Raw genomic sequence first — 22,666 nt, forward strand, 5'->3', positions numbered from 1 at the left:
GATGTCACATTTTAGATCTTTTTGTGTTTTTTTGTGTTGTGCACCTCCTAACTAATTATTGCATTTAGGTTTTATGTAAAACTTTTCTTAGTAACTTTTTAAATGTCTGCTTTACTTTATTTATCGAGTATTTGGTTACATCTGTAAGATACATATATATATCTGGTTTAATGGGTATGAACTTTTTTTAGATATTGCTTGTCCTAGAAATTTTTTTTTCAGTTCTAAATGATACACTTGCTGCATAAATAAATCTATGTTGCAGGTGTGTGTATGTGTGTGTGTGTTTACCATTTCAAATGTTCTGCTTCTCTTTACGGACTATAATATTGCTGCTGAGAAACATAGTTGTTTTTAATTAGGTGTATATAAGTTTATATCAGTGTTCTCATACTTGGATTCCAGTTTCTATCCACTTACTATCACGGAGTGTACGCTGTGTGTGTGTGTGTGTGTGTGTGTGTGTGTGTGTGTGTGTGTGTGTGCTGTCATTTCCATGAGCTACAAGCTCAGGAAATCTAGGAATTGAGTCCAGGTCTCTGGCTGTTCCTTCCCCCAACCTCCCACACACACTGGTTTAAAAATGACTTGTAACAGATTATGTGAAATGTTTTAGGATGCAGTGGTCTTTGCGGATGTGGCTGTGAACTTCATGCGGGAAGAGTGGGCTTTGCTGGATCATTCTCAGAGGAGGCTCTATCGAGATGTGATGCTGGAGACTTGCCAGAACCTGGCCTTTGTGGGTAAGGAAGGTCTCATCACTTTTCTTAGATTGTAGGAAAAACATATTCTTTACAATTATTTTTTCTCATTGGAACCACTGAACGGGAATATTTTTTAAAAGGCAGACACAGTCCAAGCCTTCGTGATTCTCTTCAGACTCAAATGGCCTTCGCATTATAGCAAAATTATTTCACTATTAATCTGACCACTTATTACTCTTGATCTTAGGCTTTAAAATATCATGTGTGAGTATTGTCTCCACTGTCACTTTGGGGCCGTGAGAGCAGCTTTCTGTTTTCTTTCCTGTGAAAGTTACACAGGGATTAGGACACATTTGTCATGGTGATCTTTCTGCAATGAGTCCCACACTACACGTTACCATTCACCTTGACGCCCAAGTGTCGGCCTATGCCACGGAATGTTTTCTGTTCTCCACCCTCCCACATGACGAGCTGTTCTCCAGGAGCAGGAAATGGCCACATGCACTATTTAATCACTTAATGGCAGCAGTGGTCATGAAGAAAGGGCTTCTGTCCCTACGAACAGCAGGACAGCCCCAACCTTTAGAGGCATAGCTTTTGGATAGGGGATTGAGATATATGAAGGTACCTACTTTAAAGATGAATCGGTCTTTGTCTGAGAAGGGTAACATTGTGTACTTGACTTCCCTGTTGCTCTTTGCATCCATCCTCACTCCCTTGGGAAGACTTCCTGTGTCTCCTCTTATGAGGGGAGCATTTAGGCATGTGCATTTCCCCCAGTTTATTCCTATTTTTTATTTTAAAATATTTTTCTCAACATAAGTGTTTACTTTTTTTTTGGAGTGTTTCTCAGTGCCAGGCTGCTACTTTGACTCCTTTTACCTATTATTGCCATAGATTCAAAGAACAGGTGTCCTCGGTTTTGTTTATGCCCACACGTCTGTCCATACTTAAAACATTTCTTTATATTTTCTGATCAGTATAGAAAAGCTCATATATATAGTCTGTTCTTTTATTTCTATTGTACTCTTTCATTTTCAAGAAATAAATTGTGATGGCAATTATCAATTATGTATCAATCTTTATAGACCGTTATACTCAAGCTCAAACTAGTGGATCATGTTTTCAGAGAAAAATTTTGGACAATGAACTACCTGGTGAAGAGAAAACAGTAAGAGGTAGAACAAATGATTCCCGATCTGTTATTGGAGAAAATATGACATTTCAGGACATTGGAGATCAGCACAAAAGCCTACACGGGCATCCGAGGTGAGTGGCTTTCTCACTGGGGGAAGGAGGATCTCGGCGCTATAGCAAGTGGGAACTCACTGAACCATTGTGTACTCAGAGAGTTTCCATAAGATGTTTTATAAAAGTGATGTAGGTTACTTATGATCATGAATTCCTAACTGTATGTTTAATATTTTGAACAGAAGTTATTTCCATGAGAGTCTCTTTGAAACTGACGAAGGTAATCAATGTGGAGACACCTTGAATGAGGTTACAGATCATTCTGTGTGTGAGAGATATCCAACTGGAGTGAAACCGTCTGAATGCACTACGTCAGGAAACACCTTCCTGGAATGTACTTTTTTTCAGAATCAGGAAAGATCTCAAACTGGATACACATCTCATCCCTATGAGGAATGTGGAGAAGCCGGCAGGTGTGTCTGGTGCCTAAGCCCTCATGTGGAAACGGACCTTGTAGAGAAACCCTATGAATGTCAGGTTATTAAGCTAGCATCTCAGAGATATGCGATCGACTTGAGAAGTAAAACTGTTTTTGAGTGTAAGAAATGTGGAAAAGTTTTCATTTGTCCCTCCTTTCAAGAACATGTCGGGGCACACAGTGAAGATAAAGCCCATGAATGTAAGCAGTGTACCAAGGCCTTTAGAATCTCTTCATTCCTGCAGAAACATGTAAGCACACATGTGGGGGAAGAACTTGAAAGTAAGGCATGTGGAAAAGTTTTTTCCACTCCCTGCTGTTTTCAAGTTCATGTGAGAACACACAGTGGGGAGAAATTTTCCAAATGTCTACAGTGTGGGAGAACCATTAGTCAACAACAGTACCTTCAAATACAATCAACAAGGCACTCTTGGGACAAACCCTGGGAATGTAAGCAGCCTAGGAACGCCTTTAGTGATCACCAATGTCTTCAAGTACATGTGAGAACACACACTGGGGGAAAACCCTATGAATGCGAGCAGTGTGGGAGAGCTTTCAGACGTCATTACTGCCTTAAAAGACACTTGAGAACGCACAGTGAAGAGAAAACCTATGAATGCGAGAAGTGTGGAAAAACTTACAGACGTTTTCCCTACCTTCAAAGACACTTGAGCATGCACAGTGGAGAGAAAACCTATGAATGTGAGCAGTGTGGGAAAGCTTTCAAATGTTTTCCCTACCTTCAAAGACACTTGGGTATGCACAGTGGAGAGAAACCCTATGAATGCGAGCAGTGTGGAAAAGCTTTCAAATGTTTTCCCTACCTTCAAAGACACTTGGGTACGCACAGTGGAGAGAAACCCTATGAATGTGAGCAGTGTGGAAGAGCATTCAGACGTCTTTACTACCTTCAGAGACACTTCAGAACCCACACTGGAGAGAAACCCTATAAATGCGAGCAATGTGGAAAAGCCTTTGGTGAACGATGCGACCTTCACTCACATGCGCGAATACACACTGGGGAGAAACCCTATGAATGTAAGGAGTGTGGGAGAGCCTTTGGTCATATGGGCTCTTTACGTTACCATTTAGGAACGCACACTGGGGAGAAACCTTATAAATGTAAGGAGTGTGGGAAATCCTTTAGTCATTCAACTGCTTTACGTTCCCATTTAGGAGCACACACTGGGGAGAGACCCTATGAATGTGAGCAATGTGGGAACGCCTTTAGTAAACAAGTCCACTTTCAATCACATGTGCGAATACACACTGGGGAGAAACCTTATGAATGTAAGGAGTGTGGGAAAGCCTTCAGATCTGGGAACTCCCTCTATAACCATGCAATAGTACATAAGGGAATGAAACCTATGTGAGCGATATGAGAAAGACTTCAGGCAGCAATTCTAGCTGCAGTTACATGTGCGAATCCACACTGGGGAGAAACCCTATAAATGTAAGGAATGTGGGAAATTCTTTTGGCATTCCAAATATTTGCAACAACGTTTGAAGATACACACAGAGAACTGAATACAGGGGCTGTGAGAGAGCCTCATTTCCTTGTAAACTTTTAAATGCAAGCAATTACACTTGAGCAAAACATTGTGATGGAAAAAAATGCGATAACCAACAGATCTTAACTTTTTATCCACATGAAACTCAGTGATGCGAAATCTTCCTATTGTTACAAATATAAATTTACCTTTTACGTGCCTCATTAGTAACTGTGATGCCACTCTATTTGTAGTTCACATTGCTGATATGAATACTTAAAATATAAATATCTTCCCTTTCTATTATCTGTATTACATACATTTTGCATAAGTGATGGCACAGTTATGTGAAACTTATTATTTCAGTGTCTCTTGGACTTTGGACAATATGTTGTCATTGTTCTTTTATTTTCATGTGCTATTTGATATAATGTTACATAAAAGGTTGTTAACTTTTGGTATGTTTTTATTAGGTGATTATAATATGAGACCTGTAGTTTTGAAATGTCTATTTCTCTTTACTGCTGCACATACCAGAATTTTCTGACTCACTTTCCATCCTCCCCTTTGGTATTTACTACTGAAAGATGTATCTTTCACATTTGTTGCCAATGGATGCCACATCTGTGTTCTTCACAAAAGTTAGTAATTGTAGATAGATTTTAAAGAAAACAGCTTCATGTGGTTATGTTTACAATTTGGTCTTAGCTTATAGCCCTTGATTGTAGTTGGACATTGGACATGATACATTGATGTAAAAACAGAGACTTTGTGACATGAAGATAAAATCTACTGTTTAGATGATTCCGTGAATTGTCATATTAAGTCAGGTGGGAGACTATTCAATTGATTTTCTTTTTATGTTTCTAAGGTAAAGTTTATGAGAAGAGGAAGTAGCATGAGATTTGGAAAGCAGAAGTGAAGAAGTTATGACATTCTATTTTTCTGGACCATCAGGAAACATTGATGCTTTGGACTCTAGTGAGCCAGAGTTGCAGTACATTTTTCTGACTTCTGCCTCTACCTGTCTAGAACAGCTCCAACCAAACACATGGTTAATTTTAATTTTCTCTTAAGTAGCAGATTCCACAGACTCTTCCAGGGCCTCACCCATTACGAACCCTCTTTTTTTCTTTTTTTCCAAATTCATGCAGGGTTTTGCATTTTCTGATCAATCTTTGTTGTTTATTAGGTCCTTGCAGCAACAGGCCCTTCTGTTTGATCATTTAAATATATTAAATCAATGGACACAACCTTAGCCCACTGGATGAGAGGGTGTTTCTAGTAACATAATCTTTTACTTCAATAGTTTGTTTATTTTGTAATGGCCTTGCTGCTTGGGGTTTATAGTAGAGATGAAACTTCCATTCAATGTCATGTTTCCTTCCAAGTCTTGCCTATCATGGTCTTTAAAATCTGAGCCCTAACAAAATGGAGTTGATGGAGACCAGCCAAGATGGAGTTAGAAGCTAGATGTTGTGCTGGCCCTCTCGCACATACACATAAATTACAATGAAATTATAGAGCAACCATCACTAGGAGTTGCCAGAGGTGTGGCATAACAGAAGTCCTACAGGGGAGAAATACATTAGAAGAGGTTACCTAGAGGATGCTAGGCAGGGAAGAGACATGAAACAGCCCGGTCTCATGGTAGTGTGTGGTGGTCGAGAACTGAGGAATATCTTTGCTGTAAAACGCCCTTTCTTCTTGAGGAACAAGGGTCCTGGCCACACAACAGGTTCCCCATCCTAGGGCTCCAGTGCCAGAAATAGAAGTTCCCCAACCTTTGGCTGCAAAAACCAGTGTAGATTTTGGCTGACACAGAGGGCTCCTGGAGTAGTAGACTTTTTTAAAGGACACACACGCAAACTTACTCGCTGATGGTCTCACTTACTCTGAGTTCCAACACTGGGGCAGCAGTTCAAGGAGCGCCAGCAACTTATGGGGGGAACTGTCACTGGGCTTCAGGGTGAGGACTGAGGGGCAATTTTCTCCTCCAAAGAAGTGCTGGTGGTATCCATTGTTGTTTGGTTGAGCCCTCCTCTGTCCAGTATATGAATGCAGAAGGTCACCATAACGGAGTCTTCATCAACCTGGATAACACAGGTTGCCCCACCCAGGTGATTTCCTGAGAATTTCCCCCTTCCAAAATGTGGTCTCGCCCAAACCGCTTCTAGTCATTTATTTCATACAAATGGCCTGTCTCCTCTCATGTTGCAGAATTTCCTAAAATCTATCATCGACTCACAAAACGCAAACAAGCAGCAACTGGCTTCCACATGTCTCATACCTCTGACTGAGCAGAAGCCAGCCTCGGTTCCAGGCTTAGATTCTTGAGGAACCTATATGCCCAGCACAGGTGGCAGCCATCTGCAAATTGCTTTGTGACTTTAATCAGATGACCTTGGAAGTGCACAGACTGTGGCTGACCTTGGCTTGGAGCTTTGCCCCTCAGGAGGTCCTTGGGTGGGCATACCCCGTGGCTTGCTTCGACCAGTGATGGAGCACCTGAGGAGGACACACTCAAAGGGCAGACTAGGCAGGCACCAGAGCCCTGCTAAAGTGAATCCTGCTTTGTAGGGTTGGCCCCTCACCAGCCAATCCCCACACCCAATCAGCCTAAGGGTCAGTTTCTTTCATCGAAGTGCAAACAGTAACTAAGGCTCAACTACATCAGTAAAGCACACAGAATTCACACAAGGGACACAGCTTAAGCACCTTGCTCAGGTGACCAGGGATGACTGCACCACTGGGTTCACAGAACACCTACTACATGAAGCCACTCCCAACTAAGACCGGGAGACTTAGGAGCCCTAGTCCATAGAAACAAACACAGGGAGGCAGCCAAAATGGGAAGATACAAAAGCATGCCCCACAGGGTGGAACAGAACAAAGCTCCAGGAAAAAAAAAATGGAGACAAGCAATCTACCAGATGCAAAGTTGAAAACATCGGGTATAAGGAAGCTCAATGAACTTCAGGGAAGAGTAGATTAAATCAGAGAGAACTTTAGCAAAGAAATAGAAAACATAAAAGTGGAGAAAAATAAAAAAAAAACAGGGATAATTAAAAATACAGTATCTGAAATGAAGAGTACATCAGATGGAATCAACAGATTGATTGAAGCCAACAATTGAATCAGTTATTTACAGAATAAATAGGACAGCTGGTCAAAACAGCAACAAGAGAAAAGAATATAAGAGTAGTTTTAAGGTCTCTGGGACAACACCAAGCATATCTTAAGGGTATCAAAAAGTGAAGAGAGCGAGCAAGGAACTGAAAACCTATTACAAGAAATAATGACAGAAAACTCCCTTAACCAGGTGTAGGAAGTAGACATGCAAGCCCAGACATTTCAGAGTCTCAAACAAATGAACCCAAAAAGGCCCACACCAGGACACATCGTAATTAAAATACAAACTTCAATGCAAAGAGAGAATCTTAAAATCAGGAAGAGAAAAGCAATTAGTTGCCTCCAATGGCATCTGATAGGACCGTCAACCAATTTTACAACAGAAACTTTGCAGGCTAGAAAGGCTTGGCAGGAAATATTTAACATGATGGAAAGCAAGAACCTACAAACAAGATTGCTCTACCCAGCAAAGCTATCATTTAGAATCGAAAGACAAATAAAGAGCTTCCCAGACAAAAGCTAAAGTTCCTCACCATCAAGCCAGTATTACAGGCAATGTTGAAAGGACTTCTTAAAAAAAAAGAAAAAATTATGTATAAAAAATATGAGTAAAGAATGGCATTAACTGCATATCTATCAACATATACTTCAAATGAAAAAGAAATGCTTCAATCAAAAGATACGGTGGCTGGAGAGGGAAAAAAGAGGCACAGATGATAAAGGCTCTGTTCATCCCTCTGGCGACCAAATCAAAGTTGTGACAGAAACAACGAGCAGCAGCAAAGAAACATCACCCAGGATCTAGATGAACAAGCCATACAACTAGGAAAAATCCAAGACATCACCTTGCAACAGCAGAAGGTAGGATGGGGCGACAATGTAGGGCTGTCGAGTCTCGAGCAGCTGATTGAGACGGAGGCTGCAGCAGCGGCAGCAGCGGAAGCCCTTTAAAGGGGCTGTGTCCACGAGCAGATTTTCGTTGTGACGGACCTGCTTGCTCTGAGCACCAGTGCTGATTAGGCTGCACGCAGGCTGGACTAGGGACTTACAGGGAGAAACTGCCAGAGTGAGGGCTGAGGCAAGATTTGATCTGTACAGAGGTATTGGCAGTATCCACTGTTCCTTGTTGAGCCCTCACCCCTCCCAGGGCGTGGACACAGCGCCATCATAGCTGTGACGTCATCAAACTGGATAACAGAGATCACTCTACCCAGAGGAGTCCCCGAAATCGGGCCTCCCCCACTCGTGGCCCCACTCAAGCCACATCAAGATGTGCCCTCTGAGAGTCAGGTGCTCCTTGCTGAGCAGCAACCTAGACTCACATTAGAGGCAGCTGGTCTCAGTTTCTGGTGTGGCCTTTTGAGGCAACTATAAGCACAGCATCTGTGGATTGCTTGCTGAATCTTAACAGGTGGCTCCAGAGGGATAGAAGCTTGGGCTAAGTTTGGCCTGCAGCTGAACCCATCTCATGACTGTGCCACTGGACACCTACTTCACAAATCCACACTAATAAGACCGGGAGACGCAGAAGCTTTGCTTAGTACATAGACACAGAAAGACAGCCAAAATGGGAAGACAAAGAAGCAGAAACCATATGAGAGAACAGAACAGAGATCTAGATATAATGGAGTCAAGTCATCTAACAGATGCAGAGTTCAAAACACTGGTTATAAAGATGCTCAATGAACTTTTGGAAAGTGTAGATAAAATCAACAGAGATTTTAAAAACATAAGAATGGAAATGGAAATTATAAAAGAGAACCAATCTGAAATGAAGAACACATTATCTGAGATGAGAAGTATATTAAGTGGAGTAAACAAAGGAATAAACAAAGTGAAATAAACAAAAGGATCAAATGCCCTATCTAGAGGATGGGCAAGCCAGTCAGGATGCTCAATCAGAATGGCAAGAAAAAATATTCCAAGACTATAAAAACATGAGACACTATTAAGGCTTCAAATATTTGTCTGATCAGCGTAACTGAAGAAAATCAAGATGTTGAACAGCTGTTTGAAGAAATAATGATGGAAAACTTCCCTACTTGGTGAAGGAAATGGACATAAAACCCCAGGAAGCTCAGAGAATTCTAAAAATCAGGGATCCAAAGAGACCCACACCAAGACACATCATAATTAAAACGCCAAAGGTTAAATACAAAGAAAGAATATTAAAAGCAGCAGGAGAAAAACAGATAGTTACTTATAACGGAAAACCCATAGGGAATGCAATTAGAATGAATACTTTGGCTAGGTGGAGGGTCAGGGGAGGGAGCAACTGGGAGGGGACCATTTTACAAACTATATAGATGTCTAACCAATGTGCTATATACTTGAAACTAATTAAAATAAATAAATTTTAAAAATATATATGGTGGATGAATGGAAAGAAAACAAGACCCTTATATATGCTGCTTACAAGAGACACACTTCAGATTAAAAGACACAGACTGAAAAGAAAAAGATGGAAAAACATATTTCATGATGTACATGTGGAATCTAGTAACAAACAAACAAACAAAAAACAACAACAAAAAAAAACAGAAATAAACTCACAGCCTCTGGCCGGGAAACAATTTGGGAGGCTTGCCTGAGAAGCGATACCTGTGGCTGGTAAGTCTCAGCTGTGATTCCCTCCACGAGTCCTGAAAAGCGGCCAGGGCTGTATTGTATCACAAACTAGGGAGGGTCATTATCCAACAGGTGCTAGGCACATGGCTCCTTTGCAGTAAGGACATATCCTTGGGCTTCACTCCACCATTGGGGGAGTCTGCGTGCACAGCAAGATCCCCTCCCCGATGCCTGGCGTCCTTTCCCTGGGACAGTGTCATGAGCATGTCACAGATAGTGGTTCTATCCTGACTAATTTGTGCTTCTGTGTCTTTGTGATCAGCTGTCCCAGTTGGGGATCAGGAAAGGTGACTGATCCAGAAGATGCTGAGTTGACAAGAAACCAATAGAACCTAGGATCCTTCTGATAAACTGTGGACTTCGGGCTTCTTTTACCTCCCGGAAGGGGTAGGAGGGGCTCTTTCTGTGACCCTCACCCCCAGCGGGGTTACTTCCTGATCAGCCTGGCTGTGAGGGACACCCAGCAGCACTATCAGCCAAAGGCCCAGTGTCAGAGGGAGCAGGCTGCAACTAGAAGGTGTCAGAGAAACAAGCATGCACTGTTTAAAAAAAAACAAAATGTTATCAGCTTGTATCTTAGTCTACTTTTAAAAGAAATGGTAAATGATCTGTCATTCCCTGTCCTGTAATCTGCCTAGAAAACAAATATTCTATGTTGTATGAGTCACTGTTTACTCAAGAAGACGGAGTCTTTTTTATTAAAAGAATTAAATGTTTTTACAACTATAATTTTAAGTACATGCTAAATTTCATGAGATGCACTGTCAAATAAAAGTGACGTGAATATTTGCATAAAGTTTCTTAAAATGTGTTATGTCCTACTACCAGTCATAATTCTAAAATGGATGTTACAAAAATAAAAAGTTTCCATCTCAACTGCATTATAATGACCTGTCATCAGACTTTTAACTACTATCATTTCTGATTTTCCTCATTTGCAGATAGTTGTTTTACTCCGAGGCTTAGACAAAATATGTTCCTGCAGAAGTGCTCATCTTTGAGGAGATTGGTGGAGGTGTTGACAAGTACAGGTTTCTGATGATTAGGAGCTATTTGCCTTCATGTGGTGAAACAGAGTCCTCACCATTTTTTTTGGGGGGGGGTGGTGAGTAAACAAATTTAATGATTATAAAGGGTATTCGCGTAGAAGGAAATGCGTTTTCCAATTGACATAAACTTGCTTTACACCTCCCGGTTTTGATTTGATGGGAGACAGCTTTAGGAATCATTCCTTCTCACTCTGCACACCCCTCATGGACCCTGCCTATATTCCAGATAATCAGGAACCACTGAAGCAGCAGAAGACAATAGCGAGGCGCTGACTAGTGGTCACTAGGCCAGTACTTCTGGCAGGCTAGAGGTAATATCCTCACCTCTGGGATGGTTCAGCTCCTGAGTGCTCAGGTGGAATCACTCCCAGGCTCCTCCTCCATAAATCCAGGCTCAAGGCTGGCAGAACAGACCTCAGAGCTGTCCTCACAGCAGAGGGAGTGACTGACCACCTCATCTCAGACCAATCAGCTACCAGCAGGACCCAAATCTCTAACTCAGTGTCCTGACCTCTCCCTATAGGATCTGTAGCTGACAAGCCAATTAGGGGTTGGGCTTTCATCCTCCAGCTCCTGTCCTCCAGTTTGGCCTATTCAATATTAAACCTTCTTTTGTCCACTGCAATCTCCTGCTGGTGCACTTGATTTTGCTGCCCTGAAAAGTGAGACGAATTCAAGTATTGGGGTTTGGTAAGACAAGAGTGGAACAATAATAAACTTTCCAAGTGCTGCGGCAAGGCTCCCTGAACAGCTTAACAGTGTGGCCTGGGGTAGCGGTCCCAGAGATATCTTGATCTTGCCAATATCAGTAAAAGAAACCCAGTACACTGATGATGTCATGTCAATGTGTAAAAGCTTGTCTCTGCCATTGGACACTGCAGTCATTGATGGAACACCTGGAATGGAGAAGATGGGCTGTGAACCAACAGAAAATTCAAATCTCGTGAGACTGTCTGCTCTAAAATCTTTCCACAATTACAAACTTCTGCAAAGAACACATCTGCGGCTGTCGCTCACAACAAATGTGAGAGATATGTCTTTTCAGCTATATAGCCTGAAATGGAGGCTAGAAATCAAGTCGGAATTCTCTAGTATCTGCAGCAGTGGACCAGAACAATAACTTCAATTATATACGTCTCATGTAAGATTCACATATTAGAAATGTAACAAAAGTGAGAATGAAACAAACTTTTACTAAAAGTACATCAACTTCCACATAAAAACATAAACAAACAAAAGCCCACTTATCAGAGTCCATAAGACACTATAGTAGAAATGAGGCAAGTTTCATATAATTGAACAGTTACATATGTCCTTGGTAGGACATACATAAACATAATGAATGTAGTAGAGATGGAAAAAGACATGAGATATATATACAGAGTTTAGATCAGCAATATGAGCTAAAAATACAGGAGATCCCTATTAACAATGAGGCACTTACAAAGGCAAATTTTATTTGTGACATTTTTCTGTTTTGCTGAGTTTCCATGTACAGAAATAAGTAAAATGCTGAAGGGTAGCCCACATTCTTTCCAGTTATAAAGTATTTCTCCAGTGTGGTCGCTCACATTGATCATAAGATTTTAAGGGAGAAAAGGCTCTTCCACAGTACTTATATTCAGAATTGCATCATCAAATGATCTCGCAGAGATGTGGAAAACCTGAAGGCTTTCCCTCAATGCTGACATTTATAGGATTTCAGTGTATATTCTCACATTTGCCTGAAGGCAGTCTCACTGCATGAATGCTTTTTCACAATGCTCACATTCATAGGCTTTCCTTCCAGTATGTGCACTTGCATGTTTATAGAGAATTGACATACGGTTAAAGGCTTTCCCATAGTGCTCACATATATTAGGTTTCTCTCAAATATGTGTTTTGGCATGTAGAGGGTGGAGTTATGCATGAAGACTTTCTCGCACTCCTTACATACAAATCATTTCTCCCCAGTGTGTATTTTTACATGTGACTTCAGGGAAACTCGATGCCTGTAAGCTTTTCCACACTGCTCACATTTGTAGGGTTTATCTCCTGAGTGTGTTCTCACATATTTTTTAAGAAGAAGATAGACAAAAACCGTTCCCACACTCTATATATTTATGGGGTCTAAACCCCTTGTGGGATCTAACATGTCCTTGTAAAGAGGAAAAGTTCAGAAAACCTTCCCTACACTAAGTACATATATGTGGTTTCTCTCCAGCGTGTATTTTCTTTTCATGTAACTTAAGAGATGCTCGACGACTGTAAGCTTTCCTACACTGCTCACATTTGTAGGGTTTATCTCCTGAGTGCGTTATCACATGCCTTCGTAAAGTGGAGGATAGACAAAAACCTTTCCCACACTCCTTACATTTATAGGGTCTCTCTCCTGTGTGCGTTCTCATATGACCTCGTAAAGAGGACAAAGAAGAAAAGACTTTCCCACACTCCTTGCATTTACAGAATTTCTCCCCAGTGTGTATTCTTACGTGTGACTGAAGAGAGAATCGCTGAGTGAAGGTTTCCCCACACTGGTCACATTCATAGGGTTTCTTTCCAGTATGTAAAATTGCATGTCTTCGAAGGGTGGACTGATGGCGGAAGGCTTTCCCACACTCCTTACATTCATAGGGTTTGTCCATAGTGTGTATTCTCACATGTGACTGAAGGGAGTATCTCTGATAAAAAGCTTTCCCACACCATTCACATTCATAGGGTTTCTTTCCAGTATGTGCACTTACATGTTTATAGAGAATCGATTTACGGTTAAAGGCTTTCCCACAATGCTCACATACATAAGGTTTCTCTCCAGAATGTGCTTTGGCATGTGCATGAAGGGTGGAATTATGCATAAAAGCTTTCCCACACTCCTTACATTCATATGGTTTCTCCCCAGTGTGTCTTTGTACATGTGACTTAAGGGAGACTCGATGACTATAAGCTTTCCCACACTGATCACATTTGTAGGGTTTCTCCCCAGTGTGCATTCTCACATGTGTCTGTAGGTAGTGTTGTCCCCCAAAGGCTTTCCCACACTGTTCACATTCATAGGGTTTCTCCCCAGTATGTGTTCTCACATGTATCTGAAGGTAGCGTCGCCACAAAAAGGCTTTCCCACACTGTTCACATTCATAGGGTTTCTCCCCAGTGTGTGTTCTCACATGTATCTGAAGGTAGCGTCGCCACAAAAAGGTTTTTCCACACTGTTCGCATTCATAGGGTTTCTTTCCAGTATGTGCTACTGCATGTGTATGGAGGGTAGAATAATGCCTGAAGGCTTTTCCACACTCCTTACATACATAGGGTTTCTCCCCAGTGTGTATTTTCTTTTCATGTGATTTAAGGTAGTATGGATGACTGAAAGCTTTCCCACACTGCTCACATTTGTAGGGTTTATCTTGGGAGTGTGTACTCACGTGCCTTCGTAAAGAGGAGGATACATTAAAACCTTTCCCACACTCCTTACATTTATACGGTCTCTCCCCTGTATGCGTTCTCAAATGACATCGTAAAGTGGATAAAGTAGAAAAACCTTTCCCACACTCCTTACATACATAGGGTTTCTCTCCAGTGTGTATTCTCGCATGTGACCGAAGCCATTCTCGCTGCCTGAAGGCTTTCCCACACTGGTCACATTCATAGGGTTTCTTTCCAGTATGTGAAGTTACATGTCTCCAAAGGGAAGCGTAATGGTGGAAGACTTTGCCACACTCCTTACATTCATAGGGTTTGTCCATAGTGTGTATTCTCACATGATATTGAAGGTAATATCTCTGACGGAAGGCTTTCCCACACTGCTCACATTTGTAAGGTCTCTCGCCAGTGTGGATTCTAACATGGACGTGAAGTTGGGATGGACAAGAATAGGATTTTCCACATTCCTTACACACATATGGTTTGTCTTCCATGCGGGTGATCACATGTGCTCTCGGGGATGAAGGAAATTTCAAGACTTTGCCATGTTCCTCACATGAATTAGGTGTGCATCCCGTTTGAGATATATCCCGATTCTGAAAAAATGAACACTGCACAGGGACTTTACCAGATATGGTACTTTCACAAGCATTAACTCTGGTCTCATGCTTCTCATGCGAGGGATGATCTGTAGCTGCATTCAAGGTGTCTCCAAATTGACTACATTTACTAGTTTCACAGAGGTCCTCCAGTAAATAACTTCTGTTAAAAATATGAAATACAGAATTACAGGTTAATAATCATAAGTGATTTCCTAATGACTGATGAATAATGTAAATGATTATTTTGACTACGTATTTGCCATGTCCAATAAATGGGTATGTTTGTGGAAACCTCTGAATTGTGACATCCTGGAAAAATCATAGTGCTCCTGCTGGGGGCACAAAGAGGGACAAAAGAAACAAGGTTTCTTACATATGATGTTTCCTCATCATTATTTCCAACTGAATTCTGAACAGAAGCTCAGTATCAACAAGTAAATGTTGTCTTGAGAAAATTCTCTGGGTACACAATTGTTTAGCAAAATTTACATACATTTGAAAAGTTGTTTAAACTTAGTTTAAAACTTTGGAGATATTCCCCTTGCTCCTGTGGGAGTGCCACTCACCTACACGGCGTCGCCTGGGTTAGAGGCTGATCTCCATTGCTATTAAGTGACTGGTTTTCACCCCAAACTGACCAAGAATCATTTCTTGTAAATCTTACTGTTTTCTCTTTATTGGCTATGTTATTTTCCAAAGTTTTCCTCTGAGAAAATGAGCCAAAGGTTTTAACTTCAGTGTAACAACCTGCAAATATCAATGAATAACTTAATTTCATGGAAATAGAATGGTGGAAAAAGGAAAACAACCTCTCTGTATTTATATGCTGATCCAAAATGTAAACAAATTTGATTAAGATGAAATGACACTCGAGCAAAAACAACCAAAAGAACTGAGGACATTCTGTGTTTGGGACTGTGGCAAAAATGGGTTAAATGGGTCAAAAATGGCAACCTGTTTACTAAGAAATACTTTTAAAAACATGCAGACCGATATTCAGATAAATATAATTGAAAATGCTGAGTAGAAAAAAACTGGCCCATGCCCAAAACATCTCATCACAAGAGGAGATACAGAGTCTTTCCAAGTCGTTTAAAATATATGAAAAGTCCAACAAAAAAAGACAGGTATGTGACAAATGTTTTTTTGAAAACATGAGTAGTAATGTTTTTAACGAACTTTTGCAAATACCATTCTGTTATCTAGAAAATGTTGTTTCTCTGGGATGTTTCCTTCATGGTGTCACAGACACCAGAGGATCTAGATGAAGCATTACTCACGGTCCCCAGGAGAATGGAGGGCAATGAACATTTAATGAAGATAATAAGACACTATGACTTTCAAAACCAGAGACGTTGGGTAAGTGTGAGTTTAAATGCAGCAAGATTATCATGTCAAATATGAATTAACCACAGTGTAACATTCTGAAAGGCAAAACTATAAAGCTGCTCTTGAGAACCCAAAGTGAGACTGAGTGATGCTCACATGTAAAATGAGGGACCTCAGCCTTGATTGATGGAATAAACAAACAGATTAATATATGAAACTATTTACATGAAAAAGCCATTTGATTCTAGGTACAATCCATGATGTCTTGAACCACAGCTGTCTTTTCTTCAACATATTTTCATTCATTTACCCCAAGAATAAATAAACGCTATAAAATGTTTCTTATAATGTCTTCTCTAAAATCTAAGCCAAGGGAAGAAGCTGACCTTACCCACGAAGGCCAGGTTCCGGCAGGTCTCCAGCATCACATCTCGGTAGAGCCTCCTCTGAGTATGATCCAGCAAAGCCCACTCTTCCCGTGTGAAGTTCACAGCCACGTCCGCAAAGACCACCACATCCTGAAATATCCCACAAATTCTGATTCAACAAGACACTTCTCATCAATATATATAAGAAAAAGGAAGAGGGTGACAGGGACCAGGACTCAATTCCTAGGACACTTGAGCTCATATTCACATGGAAAATGATAATAAACAAGTAAACCAAATGCTGTATACTCAGAGATGGTAAAACATGGAAATCTGAATAATAGTGTGAAAACAACAACTGATATACACTTGTCCACACATTATGATAAAAAAGGTTCTACTGCAAACAGATGGGGTCTGGGATAAAACAGTGACAAAAATACAGAATCACCATCCAGAAAACAAAAATAGATACTTGGCTTACTGAAAGTTTGCTTCTTTTCCAACTCCAAACCTGGAACCAGAATGTCAAGATGTGAACACGCAGACATCTAGGCAGCTTCGTCAAAACAACTCTTGCCTTGGGAGTCATCAGCCTCAAGGAGCCTAGTCTAGTCCCCTCATATCCAACAGAGGCAGAGAGCCCACCCCTCCCAGGAAGAGGTGGACACTGTGGGAATTGACAGAGACCAGGGCCAAAGCCTAGCACACCTGCAGGTAAAAGATATGCCTGATCCTGGAAGAATCTATTGAACTAACAGGGTGTCTCATACAAACAACCTAATCCACAAAAACCCTCCAAACCACTCACGCTTTCAACAGCAGTCAAACCCAAGGGGCCTTCCCTAAGTCTGACCTTCGGAGACTCACAAGTTTGCACAATACATGCTAAATTCCACTGATGCTCTGGATGATTCCAAACCACGTGCATTCTGTTCACTAACCGCTCCCTTGTCCCTTCTGCCATGAAGACACCCCGTCTTGGTGTGCAGTGACTCTCTAGCACCTTGGTATGATGAGCTGTGTTCCTGAGCCTTCCTGTGCCCCCTTGTGACCATGCAAATGGCTACCATCCCCTCAAGGCACACAGGACAAGGGCATGCTTGTACTCTCCCAAAAAGCACTCAGGGGGCATCCCTCCAAATCTCCAGAGTCAGCTTCCAAGGAGCAGAGGAGGCCCACAAATCGTATCTCTAAAAGGAAAACTCTCTGCATATTGGGAAGGGTACACACGAACAATGCTTTGAGACCATGAGTTTCTTGGTTCTGATATGAAAATGTAAGACTTCTGTGGGAAATGTCAAGGATGGACTCTTCTCCGCCAGTGGTGGAATCCCACTGTGGGGTTGTGACCCACATCTCCCGTGCTGTGACCAGTCAGTGCACCCATGGAGAGCCTCATGAATGTCAGTGTTTCCATGAACAATGGACCTATTTCTTGGTGAATCAATGACACTGGAGAGTAAAGTCCATCTGACAATGATTGGAACTGCATGGGTACAAGCTTCCTCTCTGCAAAGATGGTACAGGTATCATTACAAACCATGTGCTCTCTCCATATCTTCTCTCCAATCCCTGAGATGTGTGTCCCTTGCACAGCACCTGAGGCCCAGATTCATGGAAAATACAACATCTGCACCATGCACAGGGCCAGAGAAGCATCTCTGAAGGTCACCTGACAGAGAGAAACCGAGCTTTGTCCCCTGGGGGCAAAGCAACAGAACCATAAGCCAGTTGATGAAAAGAGAATAGCACTATCCATTTTTTCACCAGTGAAACAATACAAGGAACCATCACCGGGCAGTAGCATTATCAGTCAATTCCCATCCACCAGGGGAACAAACACCCTGTGGATATCAGCAAGGTTACCAGCAACAAGGAGAAAGACAGACATGGTCCTGTTCTGGTATTGGCTTTCCATTAAAAAACTCTATGAGATATTTGAAAACAAATATTTAAAAACAGCATTTCCAGAAATTAGCAGAGTTTATTCAAAGCCCTTATGCCTAACTAAAGCTGTGTCTCCTACCTCATTTCTACCACGTCGGAGAGCCCACCTCACCTAGAAGACCACTTTTCCCAGCTATCCACAGACAACTAGGGAAGATGTATGTCAGCTTCCCCTCCCACATTGCTGAACTGCAGAAGCATGACTCCCGGTGTCTGGTTGGCGACCACTGTCAGTCGGGTTTCAGTAATAGGATAAATAAGTCATTTTTATTTTAAAAAGATGATAGCCACATAAACGTTAAAAATTTCAAAAGGCATATTTATTTAGTACTATTACCCCAGAACACGTGAAAATTTTTGCAGTTATTTCTTGGAATGGATTAATATGTCCTCTCAATTAATGAAATATAAAACAAAAAAAAGTCAGTATATATATGACATTTTTGAAAAATCTGAATAATAATAGTTTCCTAAGAAATAACGAATAAAAGTCCATTTGAAAAAAGTGCACATGGTTTGAAACAATTTAAAAATGAAAGAAGCACTCGGTAATCACATCTAAAAATTGAACGTAATTAAACATACTGGGTTTATCCATTAGAGAGCATTCAGCTCTAAAAGAAAACTTCCACAAAGTGCCAAATATATTCACGAAGGCTTTTTTTCAACCATGGAAGTATCTGGAAACAAGAAATGAAGGGTCGGTGTGGCCTCTAAACAAAGTAATCTGGGAAGTAAGTTTCCTGCATTTTGCTCAGCACTAAATGTGTTGGAACGGAGGCAGGAAACATATCTCCCAAAAGAGGAACAATAAAAATCATGTAATTAAGAGACACATAGGAGATGAAGTGGGTGACAGATTGAGAGATTGCTAGGTCAGAGAGCTGGAAAAAGTGGACTGATGACCATCAAAGAGCTACAGGAAAATGCAATGATCTGTGTAAACTTGAAAACCAAAGAAAGCCCATGATGGCGGTGGCCCAAAAATAGTTTGTGCAGTGTGCTACCTATAAAGAAACTAACAGCAACCATAAGTTTGGTGGGGGCTGTCACAGACGGGCAGAGCCAGGACTCAGAAGACTGTGCTGTCAGGCCCACTAGGTTCCCATGCATAGATGTCTCCTGACAGTACAGAGAACTGACTCATGGCTTCTTCAGCTCTGCCTTCCAAACCTCACGCAATTTCCTCTTCTCGTGACCTTTACCTCAGAACCATAACCAGAAGGACAATGGGATACAGTTTCCCACCTCACCCAAGCTGACAACACAGTTCAGTAGAACCTTCTGGATATCAGCTTTCATCATCACACCACAAAGTCTTTCTTCATAACTCCCTGTATTGTGCCCAATATACAACCAAAATCAAGGACATTGAGCAGAAATCAAGGACATTGAGCAGAAATCAAAAATGGTCTTCTAGGTGAGGTGGGCTCTCCGACGTGGTGGGAATGAGGTAGGAGACACAGCTTTAGTTAGGCATAAGGGCTTTGAATAAACTCTGCTAATTTCTGGAAATGCTGTTTTTAATGCTGTTTTTAATTTCTGGAAATGCTGTTATTATGAACATAAAAAGAGGAGATCTGGCCATAATTATTAACATCTGTGATGAACACATTGTGGAATTCACTAACAAATGTGAAAGACACACTTTTCAATAATAAACTCTGAAGGGGAGGGTAGCAATCATGTCACAAAATTCCAGTATTTGCAGCAGTGGGCAAGAACAGAGATTCAATAAAGGTCTCATATCATGATCATACATTAGGAACATGATGGATTGTAAGACTAAAAATTTTTTTCATCTAAAATTATATCAAGTTTCACATAAAAAACCCACTTATCACCCTTGGATCCAAAACATATTTTAATGGAAATGAGGCATGTTTTATACAACTGTATAAATACTTAAAGTCAGAGATAATATATATGTAGTACAGACAATGAAATGTAGAGAAGTATGCATCATATCAAGTTTTCATGTCAGCAACATAAACCAAAATTAAAACACTGGAAATCGCTATTAAGAATGAGCTATTTACAAAGATAAAACCATACTTATAATAATTAAGAGATTTCAGTCTTGCTCTGAGTTTTTATGTAGAAAACAAGTGAACTGCTACATCCGAAGATTTTTCCAATTCTTTCCATCCATACAGCTTCTCTCCAGTGTGTATACTCACATTTATAACAAGGTTCTAAGGAAGAATGAAGATGTCTCACAGTCCTTGTGCTCAGAGTTTCTGTTCATCATGTGTCCTCAAATGTGCTTACAGGGATTCAAGATACTGGAAGGCCTTGCCACATTGCTGACATTCATAGGTAGTCTTTTCACTGTGCATTCTCACGTGTTTTTGCAGGGATGTGGGATACCTGAAGGCTTTCCCACAGTGCTGACATTCAAAGGGTCTCTCCCCACTGTACGTCCTTGCATGTATTCGAAGGCTATCTCGCACTCCTTACATTCATAGGGCTTCACTCTGCTGTGTACTCTCATGTGACCTTGAAAATATTGAAGCTGCCTAAAAGCTTTCCCAAATTCCTTACATTCATAGGTTTTCTCCCCACTGTATGTTCACACATGTTTTTGAAGGTGAGTGACTAATGAAGGCTTTCCCACATTGCAGACGATCATAGGGCTTCTCCACACTCTTCACAGAGATGGGGTTCATGTCCAGTGGGAGAGCCGGGCTGGTTCTTCAAGAAGAAATGATCTGGGCAGATGTTTCCACGCTTGCTGCATCCAGAGGGTTTACCTGCAGTCAGATATCTACCGGCACAGGAAGATGTGTGATCTGAGTCAGGGCATCTCCACACTGATGACCTCCATTATGTTCACAGGGTCTCTGCACAAAACGACGGCTGATCAAATGGGAAGCACACTGTTAGGGACTAATGTCCATAAGTGCTGTCATTAATGATTATTCATGGTGGTAATGACCATTTTGACTACGTGTTTGCCATTTTCAATGCATGCGTATGTTTCTGGCTCTGTTTACAATGTTACGTTGTGGAACGACATCAATGCTCTGGCTGAGCTCACGCAGAACCACCACTGTTTCTTACATTCGGGGTTTTCTGACCATTGTTTCCAACTGAATTGTTTCAGACACACAATACATACATCATTTATGAAAATGTTGTCTTATAAACGTTCTGAGTGCACTACTGATGAGCTAGGTTTACATTTTTTCTTAAATTTCAAGTTAGTGTACCACTCTGCTGAGGTCCCCCTGCCCTGTGGAGATGCTGCTCACCTCCAAGGCCTGATCTGCAAACGTTATGTAACATCCAGGGTTCTTCAAACACAAACCAGAAATCTTTTCCTGTGAATCTTACAATTTTCTCTTCACTGGATATTTCCTTCACCAAAATTTTCCTCTGAGAACATGATCCACTGATTTTGTGCGTGAAATAATCTGCAACATTCAGTACAACATTTAGTTTCTTGGGATCAAGAAGATGAGAGAAAGTAAATAGACCACATGTGGACTTTTTTTTTTTATCACATACTTATCCCAAAATATAGACAAATTTAATAAGACGGACTGAACATCTGAGCCAAGAAAAACTCATAGAACTTCGGCTCTTTGAGACTTTGGCAATAATAGGAAAAAACTGTCAAAATGGCATCCTGGTCACTATGAAATAGTTTAATGTTTAAATGAATGTTATCAGAAAGTCAAAGTAGAAGTGAAACAGGCAAAATGCACATGTCCAAATGCTCCCCATACAAGAACTACAGAAAGTCTTTCCAAGTGGTTTAGGATGGATGAGAAGTCCAACACGGAACCAAAGAAATGACAAATGTCACCCTTCTCACACACACATTGAGTCATCTTTCTAATGGACATGTACAAATATCATTCCCTTCTCTAGAACCTGTTGTTCCCAAAGGTTGTTTCTCTCCTGACGTTCACAGACACAGGTCCCATGGCCCAGCTGCCATTGGGACCTCAGATAGTGTATGGCCCCTGCTCTGCTCCTGCACAAAATCTCATCATGGAGAGGATGGAGGGCAACAAATATTGCACAAGATGGGCCAACACTATGCTCTTCAGGCCAGTGACGCTGGGTAAGCGTGGAATAAATTGCGGCAAGATCACAATGTCAAATGTGTATTAACCCCAGTGTAACTGTTTCAGTGGTGACAATCATGAGGTTGCCCTGTCTCCTGCACAGCAAACTGGAGACAAATTGACACTTACAAAATTAGGGAGCATCAGACTTTTGATCAAAATGAATAAATACTTAGATTAATATATAAACTTTGTTTTCATGGAAAAGCCATTTGACTATAGATAGGTAGGTTCCATGAACACTGGAATAATGTCTTTTTTCCAACATATTTC

General features: G+C 41.1%; 2 protein-coding genes across 5 annotated transcripts in view; one reads left to right on the forward strand and one right to left on the reverse strand.

Moving 5' to 3' along the window:
• The first annotated feature begins 652 nt into the window (after window positions 1-652).
• On the forward strand, window positions 653-3,900 carry LOC105300467 (zinc finger protein 14-like). Its single transcript, XM_023538114.1, has 3 exons — window positions 653-743; window positions 2,701-3,719; window positions 3,781-3,900. Exons 1-3 carry the CDS (start codon window positions 653-655, stop codon window positions 3,898-3,900), a joined length of 1,230 nt encoding a protein of 409 aa, XP_023393882.1.
• A 7,945-nt stretch (window positions 3,901-11,845) lies between these two features.
• LOC105300468 (zinc finger protein 14-like) overlaps window positions 11,846-22,666 on the reverse strand; it is a 72,311-nt gene continuing 61,490 nt past the window's right edge. For 2 of the 4 annotated variants that reach the window (XM_023538070.1, XM_023538069.1), the window contains exons 2-4: window positions 16,391-16,517; window positions 15,237-15,417; window positions 11,846-14,830 (exon numbers count right to left, since the gene is read on the reverse strand). In XM_023538070.1, coding sequence (XP_023393838.1) covers window positions 12,847-14,830; window positions 15,237-15,417; window positions 16,391-16,517 — 2,292 coding nt within the window. In that variant the 3' untranslated portion in view covers window positions 11,846-12,846. The remainder of the gene's footprint in view (window positions 14,831-15,236; window positions 15,418-16,390; window positions 16,518-22,666) is intronic. The other 2 variants (XM_023538068.1, XM_023538071.1) reach the window with 2 other exon arrangements.

Source organism: Pteropus vampyrus, unplaced genomic scaffold, assembly GCF_000151845.1.
Source record: "Pteropus vampyrus isolate Shadow unplaced genomic scaffold, Pvam_2.0 Scaffold212, whole genome shotgun sequence".
NCBI lineage: Eukaryota > Metazoa > Chordata > Mammalia > Chiroptera > Pteropodidae > Pteropus > Pteropus vampyrus.